Genomic DNA, 14342 nt, shown 5'->3' with positions numbered 1-14342 from the left:
TAAAGCTCTCCCTATTGCTTCCATTTTTTGCCTTTTTCTGGCTCAGAACTTAATCCAGACATCAGCACTCACATTTTAAACAAGACTCAAGTTCTAGAGGATCTTCATAACTTTCAGATCATGCTTGGAAAATCATTGCCTGGGTTCACCTTTTCTGTATTGTATTTGGTGCCATGTGTACTCTCAGTAATTGTGCAGCTACTTTGAATTGAGAATTGACATTGTTTTGATGGGAAAGCCTTTTATTTAAAGAAGTCTCCCAATTTATCAGTTTTGAGTGTGGCTTATTGTCTGTCATTAGATTTCCTTACTAGCATATTTTTTTATTTCCTTGTGTATTCTGCTGACTGGCCTAACTTAAGGATTGTTTTTTCTTTGTTTATTTTGGTATCTCATTAGTTAGCATCCAGTTCATTTTGTTGCCATTGTTTAAAATATATATGCAACAAGTTTATGGCTTTCCTAGCCTGTAGTTTTAAACAGTAAGTCAGTTGTCTCAGCTAGGAAGAAAGTGGGTCAGTAAGGTAGCATTGAGCATCTGTGACTGAAGTGCCTCAGCATCCACAAGACAAAGGCAACCCAACTTATTAGTCATTTGTTGAAATACAGCTATTGTCATAGAACACTGGGACGTAAGTCTAACTATGCACTCACATAACCTAGGTTGTTTTAAAGGTAGGCATTAAAATAAGAAAATAAGCTGGCCCAGCACATCAGGTGTCATGGATACCCATCGGTAACTGTCTTCTTTGAGAGCTGGAGACTATAAAGCAAAGTCCCTATTTTTGAGGGTGACTTTGAAAATATATTGCATTTTTTAAAGAATACTTAATTGCAAATCTTGGGCTAGAGCATATAATTGTGCTTTGCTCCATAAAGGCAATAGGAAATCGTGGGATGGGGGTTGGTGGGCGGGGGGTACAGATAAGTAAGTAAAGAAGTAAGTTACAGGAAGAAGCCAGATAGGAAGCTTTTACAGCTGGTGTTTAGAGTGGACAAGGCATTCAAAGGGCAATGTTATTTTGCTACTTTCCTTTCAGTGGGGATTTATAAGGTCCTGCGTTTGGCTTACCCAGCACTGTAATTCACTATAATGCCGAGGATTTCAAAGGAGTCTCCCTGCCTTCCAGAAACTCATAGTCTAAGAATAATTTTTAGATCATTGCATTAGATTTTTTTGGGGGGGGGATGGTGGGAACATGATGTGTGTATACGAGAGAGAGAGGTGAGATTTACCCTAAGAAAAGTGTCGCCAATGTTTTAATGGTAAGAGAAATTGTTTGAGCTCGTATTTTATAAAAATGCTAAAGTCTGGTTCTGTCAGATCAATTGCTGCTATCTCTATGCTGGTATTTTCAGTTTAGAAAGATGTTTTAGCTGTTTTTATAAAATGAAGTTTCTTGAGTATTATTTTGTCAGCCAGTACAATGCCTTCAGCATAGTCTTTACCTATAGGTGCTAAAAATGCCTGCATTAGAACTACTAGGTAGATCCCAGGGACTTTTCTTTCTTTCTTTCTTTTTTTTTAAGATGAAAAGTTATTGTAGGAGATGTTCTGAGAGTGCCAAAAGGACAGTATTTTTCAAAGTGTTATTACATATGGTTTGTCCCTTAAACATTTAACTGAGTGGAGAAGAAAAAAATAGGGAAAGAGTTATTTGTGTGAATTTGTAACTTACCCTTTAGGTAAGTCAAGTATAGTGAGCTTTGACACTCCTAGGAACAAGTACACCTAGCACTCTAATTGTGGTTTCCAAATACTATTCTCCAGGTAAAGGAACCAGAGCCTGTTGGAGAAATGACTGATTCTGGGGTTGGGACAGGGAAAATATAAGCTGAACCTAGAGCATCTCATAGCGCCAGAAAGTAAGAAAATGCTCAAAAAATGTGAAGATGTGGGTATGTCAGAAGGATACTAGAAAGAGTTCCCAATGGCCAAAGTTGGAACAATTGGTGCCACAAAATAAATAATAATAAATTATAACCCTCAGAATAGAATAAATACCCATGAGTCTGTACTGATATGAGTGCCTAAGTAAATAAATAAATGTGGGGGAGGAGGGACAGGTCTTTCTTACAAAATAATTCTAATTATTAAATGTAGAAGAAATGAGAGAAATAGCAAGTCAGCATTAGAGCACCACAGTAATAATTGTTTTGGGCAAGATCCACTGATGAATGGTAAAATTAGTGGTGAAACGTTAAAATGAAACAATATTTGTTATAGCCTCAAAATATCTCCCCCCAAAATATTTATTAATTATAATAATTATTAATTACCGTGGTTTTAACATATGTCGAAAATTCTTTGATATTCCTTACTTGAGTTGAAGCTTAATTCTTCTTCCCTGGAGTGTGAGCTAAACTTAGTAACTCATTTCAAGAAATAGAATAATGAAAGAGAAAAATAGTAACTTTGTAGTAGAGAAAGCAGGCAGACCATCAAGTGGTCAAGGTCAACATTGCCAGTAATAAGTCCTACTGATATCATGGACCTGGGTTGTGATGAGAAGGGCACATCTCTGTGGTATTCCTTCTCAAAATCCATAGCCTCAGTCTAATCTTCAAAAATGTCAGACAGACCCAAACTGAGGGACATTCTAAAAATACCTGACAATAATCTTCAAAGTATCAAGTTCAGGAAAAACAAGGAAAGACTGAGAAACTGTCACAGATTTAGAGAAGATTAAGGAGTCATGACAACCGAATGCAATGTAGTATAGCAGATTGTATCCTGGAACAGAAAAAAGGACGTTAGTGGAAAAGCTGGTGAAATTACATTACAGTCTATAGTTTAAATACTAGTGTGGTACCAGTGTTAACTTCTTAGCTATCATAAAGTACTTTGGTTATGTCAGATGGTAACATCAGGGAAGCTGGATGAAGGATATATGCAGACTCTGTACTATCTTTGCAACATTTGTATAAATCCAAAATTGTTTCAAAATACAAAGTTTAAAAAAGAAGGGAGGAGGGAAAGGACATTAAACCCTTGCCCTCGGCTTCATGAATTGGATTGTGAAGAATACAGTTTTCCAGAGTCAGTTTCCCTTTGTTTTTATTTTTTTCTGTTATTTTCTGATTATAAAAGTAATACAGAAAATGTGGGAGCTGGGCATAGTGGCTCACGCCTGTAATCCCAGCACTTTGGAAGGCCAAAGTGGGCAGATCACTTGAGGTCAGGAGTTCGAGACCAGCCTGGCCAACATGGTGAAACTCCGTCTCTACTAAAAATACAAAAATTAGCCTGGTGTCGTGGCACATGCCTGTAATTCCAGCTACTTAGGAGGCTAAGGGGAGAATCGCTTGAACTCAGGAGGTAGAATGCACTGCACTCCAGCCTGGGCAGCAGAGTGAAACTCCGTCTCAAACAAAAACAAAAACAAAAAAACAGAATTATAAAGATGATTGAAGCTGAGTAAAATAATAGAGAATGGTGGTCAGAAAAGGGGATATGTGCTTTTATCTGAAGTGATCAGTAAAGGCATCTCTAATAAGGTGACATTAAGACATCTGAATGAAATGCGGGGCTGATACCTAAGGGAATAGCAGTCAAGGCAGAGAGACTGCCACAGTCACCCCAGCCTTTAGTGACCACAACCCTGATCAGTCAGCAGCCAGCAACATCAAGACAATACCCTCCATCAGCAAAAATATCACAATCCCCTGAAGTCTCAGATGAGTTTTAGCATTTTTTAGCAATGAAATATTTTTAAATTAAGGTACATTTTTTAAGACATAATGCTATTGCACACTTCATATGCTACAGTATAGTGTAAACATAACTTTTATATGCCCTGAGAAACCAGAAAATTTGTGTGACTTGCTTTATTGCCATATTCACTTGATTGCAGTGGTCTGGAACCAAATCTACAATATCTCCAAGGTGTGATTGCATATCAAATAACTGTTTGGAGTTTTACTATAAAAGGGAGGAAAGAAATGGAGCTATAGCTGGGAGACATTATTAGCATTATTGTGGACCATAAAGACACTTTGATAGGATGGCTTCATTTTAAGAAGACTTTGTCTGTGGGAAGCGTTCTAGCTCACTGATAACAATTTGGATTTGGAGTCAGATAGCCAGGCTTTAAATTTGACCCAACTGATTTATAGTTATCTTAAGGAAAAGTTACTCAAAGTCTCTGGATTTTTGTTTCATCCCTCATCACATACCTCATAAGGATTAGGTCAGATCATGCTTTTGAAGAGCATAATATTCAACTATTGCTGTACTTTTTGTTACCTCTCTTTGAGTCTTGGAAATAAATGCTGCAGTTTGGTCTTTCATCATTCAACCAATGAATGGGAAGTCTCCATACTAACTGTGGTGGATTTCTGCTTAATCTACTAGTAATTCACATAAACTTCATACTTTCCTTTCCCTTTATTAATCAAGGAGTAAAGGTAATTTAGCTTAAAATTGACAAGGAGTACTTTTATAGGTGTGATGGTGTGTAGTGAGGAGAGAGGATTTAGCTTCATCCAGCAGAAGGTGGCAGTTGAACATTCACATAGAAAGATATTCCCATTTCCTACTGGCATGCTTTGGTTTCCCCTAGACTGACTTGGTGAACATTAAATGCTTAGTCTTGAAACATTTTATATTGGTTTTGGGTTGAGTTGGTTAATTAAATAGACAAAATACTTATTGTCTTCAATGAGGCCTTATTTTTATTGGTTGTCTAGAATATAGTTAATAGATTGTTAGAGCTGCCAAAAAGAAATGTAATAGGTGGTGTCCTGGGGCTACAACTAGGCTTGCTGGGCCTGGATCAAACACTTTATATTTGGCAGGCACTTTAGTATTATGCTTGGTAAATTCTCATGGTTGCCTTGTTTATTTAAGTTCTTAGAAGTTTTAAATAATAAAAACTTTGAGTGGGCTGGTCACAGTGGCTCACACCTGTAATCCCAGCACTTTGGGAGGCCAAGGCAAGCTGATCAACTTGAGGCCAGGAGTTTGAGACCAGCCTGGCCAACATGGTGAATCCGCATCTCTACTAAAAATACAAAAAATTAGCTGGGCATAGTGGCACACGCCTGTGATCCCAGCTACTCAGGAGGCTCAGGTAAGATAATTGCTTGGGCCTGGCAGGCAGAGGTTGTGGTGAGCCGAGATTATGCCACTGCACTTCAGCCTGTGTGACAGAGCAAGACTCTGTCTCTAAAAAAACTTTGGGTGGATTAATTCCAGCATTACTGTTTGACTAAGCCTGTAGAATGCTTTGAATATTATTTGGATCCCCAAAAACAGTCTTAAAAACAGTTAAAAGCATAGGTATTTTAATACTTCATTTATTTCTAAACCTAATTTTCAGAGGCAGTGATCCCAATCCAGTGAAGTTAAATAAAGTTTGGGTCTTCCTACTACCTGTAAATGAACAGCAAAGACTATGTAATTAAGTTAATTTAGAGTATGCTCAGATTGTATAACCTGTGAAGCATGCTAAGTAACTGAGCTCTATATAGCTTCCTTTTCCCTCACTGTCTCCTCTGGGGCAAATGGTTTCTTGGCCCATGAAGATGTCTAAACCAAGGGGAAGTGTTTCTGGCCCCCTAGAATTAGTCTTTTGGAAAGATTAAGGAAATGATCAGAAATTACTTAATTTTCACTAACAAATGGAGTGGGGGATGGTCAGCTTTTTTATGGTGGTAGGTGTTTTGAATCTGACTTCTTCTCCCTTCAGAGTCTGATAAGGAGGAGAAACCACAACATTCTGTGATACCCAAGGAAGTGACACCAGCCCTATGCTCACTAATGAGTAGCTATGGCAGTCTTTCAGGGTCAGAGAGTGAGCCAGAAGGTAAGTCATGGTGTGTGTCGTTACAGGGTTTTGTTTTGTTGCTTTTTGCCTTTTGTGCATGCTGCGCATTAATAACATCCAGGATGTGCATTCTTTATTTGGTTTTCAAATTCGTTTTCCATTTGAATCAGAAGTAAAGTTAACATGGGTTAAAGGAACTCTGGAGTAATAAAGAAATGTGTTGCTACTCTGGGAATAAAAAAGCAAAAAAATACAATATAATGAAAGAATAGGAAGGAAAAGAAAATATCCACTAACAGAACTGAAGAAAATTCTAAAAGAAATGGCAAAAAGAAAATTCATTTTTTTCTCTCTGCTCTGAAGAACCCTTGTTATAACGTGTTTATAGCATCTTTGGTAGATGGAGAGAGATCCTTTATGACAAAGAGTGTGATACAATTTTTTTGATGCATATAGGGCATTGTTCTTCCTAGAGCATATTTACATAAATTATCTCATTTGGAAAACACAACAACCTTATACTTGTGTCTGCATTAGCTTGTGCATTTTAAAGGTCGGAAGAAATTGAATCTTTTCAAGAGTCTTTCTGAGAAGTCAGTAACTTTCAGAATACATGTCTTACCTTTAAAGATGATGTTACGGATGGTAATGTGTGAGGCTTCATTGTGAAATTTAATTGTGATAAACCAGTTTAATTTCCTTCAGCATCTCTTTCAGGGCTACCTGAAAGAGCCGTGAGTAGGCTCTTGATCTGATGCAGTGTAGCAGTTTTTAATCCAAGGTTTATATCAATAATCCAGCATATGTTTAATGAATAAATCTATGTTCCACTGTTGTGGACACCTGGCTCTGTGTGGTCATTTTATTTAGACTTTACCGGCCGTGAGAGAATTCATGTCTATGTCTCAGGACAAGATGTGTAATCAAAGTAGGAGCTGTACTGAGAATAAGAATACAGGTCTAAAAGTGTTTATATACAATGAAGAGAAGATTCAAATGTAATTGGATGGGCCAGGCACGGTGGCTCACACCTGTAATCCCAACACTTTGGGAGGCTGAGGAGGGTGGATCACCTGAGGTCAGGAGTTCGAGAGCAGCCTGGCCAACATGGTGAATCCCCATCTCTACAAAAAATACAAAAGTTAGCCGGGCGTGGCAGCGCGTGCCTGTAGTCCCAGTACCCAGGAGGCTGAGGCAGGAGAATTGCTTGAACCCAAGAGGCAGAGGTTGCAGTGAGGTGAGATTATGCCACTGTACTCCAGCCCGGGTGACAGTGAGACTCTGGCTCAAAAAAAAAAAAAAAAAAAAAAAGGAAATGTAGTTTGATGGAGATGGCAGCACTTTTAATGTTGACTAGGCTAGAGATAATCAATGTTTATGTATTTGGAAGATGTTGAATAAGGAGCCGTTAGGCTTTAATATGAAAAATGGTGTTTACATGTATCTGTAACATGGGAAGTTTTTTCTTTTTTAAGTGGGCCATGGCTTACTATGGTAGCTTCTTAATAGCTACTTGAATTTTGAAATATAAGCTACTTTGGCTTTATCACAGTATTCCTTAACAGATGGTTGCCTATTTTAATTTTAAGAAAAACAGCACTTTTTTGTGCTCTTGTTTCTCATACACTGGTATGAAGATGGAGTTATTCTTTAAACACATATTACATTTCCTGCTTATCAGTTGTATTCATAACAGGTGATAGCAAAGAAAACTATTACCAGAATTACAGAATCCCATAAAAACAGGCTGGACTAATGATTGCTTTTCTGTTTCTTAAGATGGAACAGTATTTTTATACTCATGTCTTCATTTTGAGACTGCCATCATTTTAAATTGGAAGAAAGGAAACTGGAAGGGATCTTTGAGATCACCTCTTTATTTTATAGAACCTTAAGCATAGAAAGGATAAGCTTGGTCGGGCACGGTGGCTCATGCCTGCAATCCCAGCACTTTGGGAGGCCGAGGCAGGTGGATCACCGGAGGTCAGGAGTTCAAGACCAGTCTGGTCAACATGATGAAACCCCATCTCTACTAAAAATACAAAAATTAGCCTGGCGTGGTGGTGTGTGCCTGTAATCCCAGCTACACAGCAAGCTGAGGCAGGAGAATTGCTTGAACCCAGAAGGTGGAGGTTGCAGTGAGCCAAGATCGCACCACTGCACTCCAGCCTGGGTGACAGAGTAAAACTCCATCTCAAAAAAAAAAAAAAAAAAAAAAAAGGAATAAGCTTGGCAAGCTGATACGTAGCAGGCCTGACATATAGGTTTGGAGTCTTAAAAGTCCGAAGAAGCCAACTTTCATTGCCTTCCATTATAGTCTTTCTTTGGCATTTACTGTCATCCTGCACAGTAATGTGTAGACTTTTCTTTTATAGATAACAAAGGATATTATCTGTTAAACTATATATAAGATTTTGTATGAGTGTATTTTGACTAATTGTTAAAATGTCCTGCTTTAAGGAAAAAACCCTTGCTTCACATTCCTAAGTCTTAAGAATTATTTTATATAATTTGAATTCAGCTTTATTAAGCCATCCAGGTCACTAGCAAATTTCTAGCTTTCAGTATTAATTCTGGGCTCTAGGATGGGATATTGACACATAGGGAGTTTTAAATAAATAATACCAAGGAAACAAAGTGGTCTTTTAACCATGAAATAGTATCTAGAAGGCTGCTTATTTACCTGGATTCTAAATATATAGGAACAATCCGTTTCTTCCTGAGTTTAACAATTGTGTCTTCATAATTAAGATCTGTCTTGACTTAAGAATTAGCATGAAAGTGTTTGGAATCTTAAACATGGATAGCATTTTTCTGGAAAGATATTTAAACAAGGAAAGTGTCCCTCAAGTAAGACTGAAGCAAAGGAAGAGGTAATACTCACATTAAGGTCTGTAAGAATCACTAAGATACAAATTTAATAAGAAATACTTCCAAATGGGTTGGTTTAATGTCTATTCTGCATGTTAGCATTTTAGCATTTTTTTAACTGTATTAGAATTTAAGCACAGTTTTACAACTCCCCAAAATTATGTTTCCTCAAACTGATTTGGCTATGATGGGGGAGATTTCCAAATTAAACACTATTTCAGAAGGCCACAAACCAAAAAGGGTGTTAAATGTTTGATAGAACTGAAGGAGCTATATTTAAAATTTAATTGGTGAACATTACATTAATATATGATACTTAGCTGGGAAATGTTGTAAATCTCCAGAAAGAGAAAAATATAAATGTTAGTCCCGCCCTCATTTCTTAGCAGAAAATTGACAATTATAAGCTCTGATTCATTTGACTTTGTGTTCCTGAATTGAGTGATCAATACTTGAGGGGAAGGGAATAATAGAAAATAGTGTCCTGGTTTTTCTTATTTATCATCTCTATTTTATAGATGAAGAGATTTAGGTAGAGATAAGTAGCTTGCCCAAAGGTCACACAGCTAGTAAATGATGGAACTAGCATATGAACCTAACAGTCTGGCACCAGAGTCTGCTTTTAGCACTTATCCCTATACTTCTTTTCAAATATAATTTCTTCATTCAGTCCTATGTAATGTTTGAGTATTATGGGTTTTGCCACTCTTGTCTAGGCAATTGAACCCTGTCTCCCAACTTCTAGAATAGAATTCTTTATATCATATCACACTGATTCATAGTAAGTAAATAGTATAACTATTGGGGAGTGGGGAGAGGTGAAGATTCTGAGCTTAAAATTTGTGAATTTTCAACTGTTCATATGGTTTTTCTCCTTTATTCTGTTAATAATGGTGAAATGTCAATTGATTTTCAAATGTCAAACCAGCCTGTATTCCCAGGATAAAATCTACTTGGTCATGGTCTATTACCCTTTTAATACATTGATGGATTTGATCTAATATTTTATTAAGGAGTTTTGCATACATGTTCATGAGGGATATTGGTCTAAGGTTTTCTTTTATTGTAATAGATTTGGTATGAGTAGGGATCTATTTCCTCCTCTTTTTTAAGGGTTTGTGTAGGATTTCTACCAGTTTTTCTTTTTGATTCTTGTTTGTAGAATTCAGTAGTGAAGCCATCTGAACCTGGCATTTTGTTTTTGGGAAAGTTTTAAATTATGAATTAAATTTCCTTAATAGGTCCAGAACTATTCATATTTTCCTATTTCTTCTTGAGTGGGTTTTGATGATTTGTGTTTTTCAAAAGAATTTGCTTCACCTAAGTTGTTAATTTATTGGTATATAGTTCATAATATTTCCTGTGATATCTGTAGGATCTATAATGATGTCCTCCTCTTTTATTTCTCAAGTTGTTAATTGATTTTTTTCTCTTTTTCTCAAAAAGTCTTGGTGCATTTATTAATTTTATTAATCTTTTCAAAGAACCAACTTCTGGTTTTGTTGGTTTTTCTCTGTTGTCATTGATTTTCACTCTAATCCACTGATTTTCACTTTTTAGTATTTCCTCTTTCCTCAGACCCTACACATTACAGCAGAAGCTTAGATAATTGATTTTAGACTTTTCTCATTTCTAATTTAAGCATTGAAAGCCGTAAATGTACCTTCATGAACTGCTTTAGCTGTAGTCCACAAATATGATACATTATGTTTTCATTTTTATTTATTTCAAAATATTTCCTAATCTCTCTTATGATTTGTTCTTTAACTCTTGGATTATTTAGAAGTGTGTTGTTTAGTTTCTAAATATTTGGGGGTTTTCTAGCTAGTTTTCTGTTAATGATTTTAGTTTAATTCTGTTACAGTCAGGGAACATATCTCTATACTTTCAATTTCTTCAATTTATTGATACTTATTTTATGGCCCAACACAAGGTAAATGTTCATATGAACTTGACAAGAAAATGTATTAGGTCGGGTGTTCTTTGTCAATTTGAATTAATTGTTAGTGGTATTTTGTATCCCTACGAATTTTCTGTCCAATTTTTCTTTAATTACTGAGATTGGAACATTCAGTATTCAATCATAATAATGGATTTGTCTACTTCTCTTCTCAGTTCTATCAGTTTTTGCTGCAATGCATATTGAATATCTGTTCTTAGGTGTTATTCTTTGTCTTATTGACGAATTGACCCCTTTAGCATTATGAACTGTTCCACTTCATCCCTGGTGATGTTCACTGTTCTGAAGTCTTTTTTGTCTGACATTAATACAGCCTTTCGGCGTTCATGTGATTGGTATATGCTTGGTATCTTCTTTCATCCTTTTAACTTCTTTGTTTTACTTTTTAGGAGTTGGTCTGCAGTTTATAGTATGCAGCTTAACTTTTCATAGTGTACTTTCAAATGATATTATCCTACTTCACATGTAATTTAAGATTTTACAGTGTATACTACTTACATATTCCTTCTGCCTTTTTACTATTGTTGTCATAGATTTTATTTCTATAGATGTTATAAATTGCACATACACTTAATATTTTTGCTTTAGTTTTAAAATTTTTCCAATGAGGAAAAAAAGTCTTTTATATTTATTCACATATTTACTTTTTCCAGCACTTATCCTTCCTTTGTATAGATCCAAGTTTCCATCTGGCATTATTTCTTTCATAGAGATCACTTTCTGTAGCTCTTCATGGTAGTCTTCTCAATTTTTGGTAGTTACAGCTTCCAATTTGAAAAATACTAGAATACATTATAAATGCCTTGCAAAAATCTTTCATAGTTTTAAGTTATTAAGTGAACAATATTATGGCTAGGAGGATTATTATGGATTTGTTGGTTGCTTTTGAAAGGTCTGTTTTGTTTTGTTTATTTTTGTGTTTGTTTTTCATCACACTTAGAAACTCCCATCAAGACTGAAGCAGATGTTTTGGCAGAAAACCAGGTTCTTGATAGCAGTGCTCCTAAGAGTCCAAGTCAAGATGTTAAAGCAACTGTTAGAAATTTTTCAGAAGCCAAGAGTGAGAACCGAAAGAAAAGTTTTGAAAAGACAAACCCTAAGAGGAAAAAAGATTATCACAACTATCAAACGTTATTCGAACCAAGAACACACCATCCATATCTCTTGGAAATGGTAAATTATTTTTCTTTAGGTTCTAATCTTTGTGTTCTCACGTCATAAAGATAGAGCCAATGGGGTGTGTGTGTGTGTGTGTGTGTGTTTGTTTTAAGGTTACCAGAGACACATTGACCTTGGAGACTTTGTATCTTAATTCTGCAGCTGCATTTGGCATATAGCTGGTATATTCAGTGAATGTGGAATAATGTAATTTTTACAACCACTTAAAATAAATTTAGGTTTTACTAGTTGGTAAGGAAGTATCTACTGAGGTTTATTGACTTTCTTTTAAGTTTCCAGTGAAAGCACAGCTAAAAGTACAATGGCAAGCTGAAGGGAAAAAAAGATTTTTAGTACAAATGTCTATTGAGAACCATACAGTAACAAAAAGGAAAGGCCTAAGGTTTTCTGACAATTCTCATTTGTTATCTTCTGGGATTGTCTTCCTTCCCTCCCTCCACCACCAATTTTTTTTTTTTTTTTAAGAGTTGAGGTCTTGCTTTGTCACCCAAGCTGGAGTGTAGTGGCGTGATCATAGCTCACTGTGGCCTCAAATTCCTGGGCTCAAGTGATCCTACTGCCCCAGCCTCCCAAGTAGCTGGAACTATGGGCATGCACTACCATGCTAATTTTTTTTCTTTGTACACCTTTATTTGTTTGTGTTTATTCTGTGCATTCGTGGCTTTATTCTCAGCATTATGTGCTCAAAAATCTAATAGCTTTCTTCAAATTATAAAGAGGAAGCAATGCATCTTCAAGTTCTCAGTAGTGGACATGAAGCTGTTTGAAAATCAAAGATTTTCATGTCTAAGCAATAGAAGTATTTTACATTTTTTAGTGGAGTTATAAAACCGTTGACATTCTGTGAAAAGTCTGTTTGGTTTTGACTTACAAGTTAAGTACTTATTTTGTAGCTAGTGTTCAGTGGCTACACTCTTGAGGTGCTACGTGTAGCACAGTTGCTTCCTATTAAAATGGATCTGAAATATACGCTCCATTTTGTATACATAGTAAATTACATTTTAAAAAGTTACCTTATAATTGGTAAATTAAGTGAGCTTTCCACTGAAAGTTTCTGTATGATGTTTCTGAACTCTATCAATAACACCAGAAAATAAAATAAATTCCTTTTTGGCAGACTACATGTGATTCCTTGATTATGTGCTTGTTCTAAATACCAGGGATTTTTAGCTTTCTTTTAATTACAATAAGCACAAAAATGGAAAGTTATAAAAGTCAAGGAATGTTGGAAGTTTTTACTGCTATTTTCATTGTTACATGTAAATAGATGTACTTACCAATTTCTAGACTGCTTATGAATTTGGGTTTGGGCAATCCTCTTTGACATAATTTTAGATTAAAGAATTGCAGACTTTTTAGCCGGGCATGGTGGAGCATGCCTGTAATCCCAGCTACTCGGGAGGCTGAGGCAGGATAATTGCTTGAACCCGGGAGGCGGAGGTTACGGTGAGCTGAGATCGCATGATTGCACTACAGCCTAGGCAACAAGAGTGGAACTCTGTCTCAAAAAAAAAAAAAAAAAAAAAGAATCGCAGACTTTTAAACCTATTTTCCTGTCCTATGCTAGATACTCTTAGAGAGGACTCCAAATATAAGCGTTAGTACTGTTTAAAAAGCTAGATAGTCTTGGCCGGGCGCGGTGGCTCACGCCTGTAATCCCAGCACTTTGGGAGGCCGAGGCGGGTGGATCACAAGGTCAGGAGATCGAGACCATCCTGGCTAACACGGTGAAACCCCGTTTCTACTAAAAATACAAAAAATTAGCCGGGCATGGTGGCGGGTGTCTGTAGTCCCAGGTACTCGGGAGGCTGAGGCAGGAGAATGGCGTGAACCCAGGATGGGGAGCTTGCAGTGAGCTGAGATTCTGCCACTGCACTCCAGCCTGGGCGACAGAGCGAGACTCCGTCTCAAAATAAATAAATAAATAAAAAGCTAGATAGTCTTGATATAAATTAAAAGCACATGTTCTTGCATCGTTTTTTAGCAAAATAGTGAATATAATACATATTTCTTATTGTTCTGTCTTCTTTATATGGAGAGGGTACATGCAATATTTTAGATTGTATTTCCCAGATATAATTTATTTACCACCTCATCTTTTTTTAAATTGTGTTTTAGCTTCTAGCTCCGGACATTCGACATGAAAGAAATGTGATTTTGCAGTGTGTTCGGTACATCATCAAAAAAGACTTTTTTGGACTGGATACTAATTCTGCGAAAAGTAAAGATGTATAGGCATCTGGTGTTTCAGCATACATAACTGAAGCATGTGAAACAGTATCATCCTCGTTAGTAGAGGAAAACCAAAACCCTTTTTTCCCTCAAAATTGGATTTGTAATTAAATTGTAAGCCTCGTAGGATGTATGTTGGAATTTTAAGTCTTTCCTTTGGTTCTATGCAAATAAAAAAATAACTGATTTTTTAAGACTGTGTCTGTATTGTTGGGATTGAATCTAGTATTTGCTGGGAGAATTTTTTCTTTGTATTTATTTTAATGTATTGTTCTCATGTAAGAATGACTGATGTTGTGTTAGTTAAGAATTGAAGATAGGTTTAGCAGTAA

General features: G+C 36.2%; 1 protein-coding gene across 1 annotated transcript in view; it reads left to right on the top strand.

The window, feature by feature from the left end:
* NUFIP1 (nuclear FMR1 interacting protein 1) overlaps positions 1 to 14207 on the top strand; it is a 46549-nt gene extending 32342 nt beyond the window's left edge. Inside the window, exons 8-10 of the mRNA XM_031001364.3 lie at positions 5691 to 5807; positions 11540 to 11772; positions 13897 to 14207. Coding sequence (XP_030857224.2) covers positions 5691 to 5807; positions 11540 to 11772; positions 13897 to 14013 — 467 coding nt within the window. The 3' untranslated portion in view covers positions 14014 to 14207. The remainder of the gene's footprint in view (positions 1 to 5690; positions 5808 to 11539; positions 11773 to 13896) is intronic.
* The last annotated feature ends 135 nt before the right edge of the window (positions 14208 to 14342 follow it).

Source organism: Gorilla gorilla, chromosome 14 (genome assembly GCF_029281585.2).
Source record: "Gorilla gorilla gorilla isolate KB3781 chromosome 14, NHGRI_mGorGor1-v2.1_pri, whole genome shotgun sequence".
NCBI classification, from domain to species: Eukaryota; Metazoa; Chordata; class Mammalia; order Primates; family Hominidae; genus Gorilla; species Gorilla gorilla.
The sequence above is the reverse complement of the archived record's forward strand: the minus strand, read 5'-3'. Positions and strand labels throughout refer to the sequence as shown.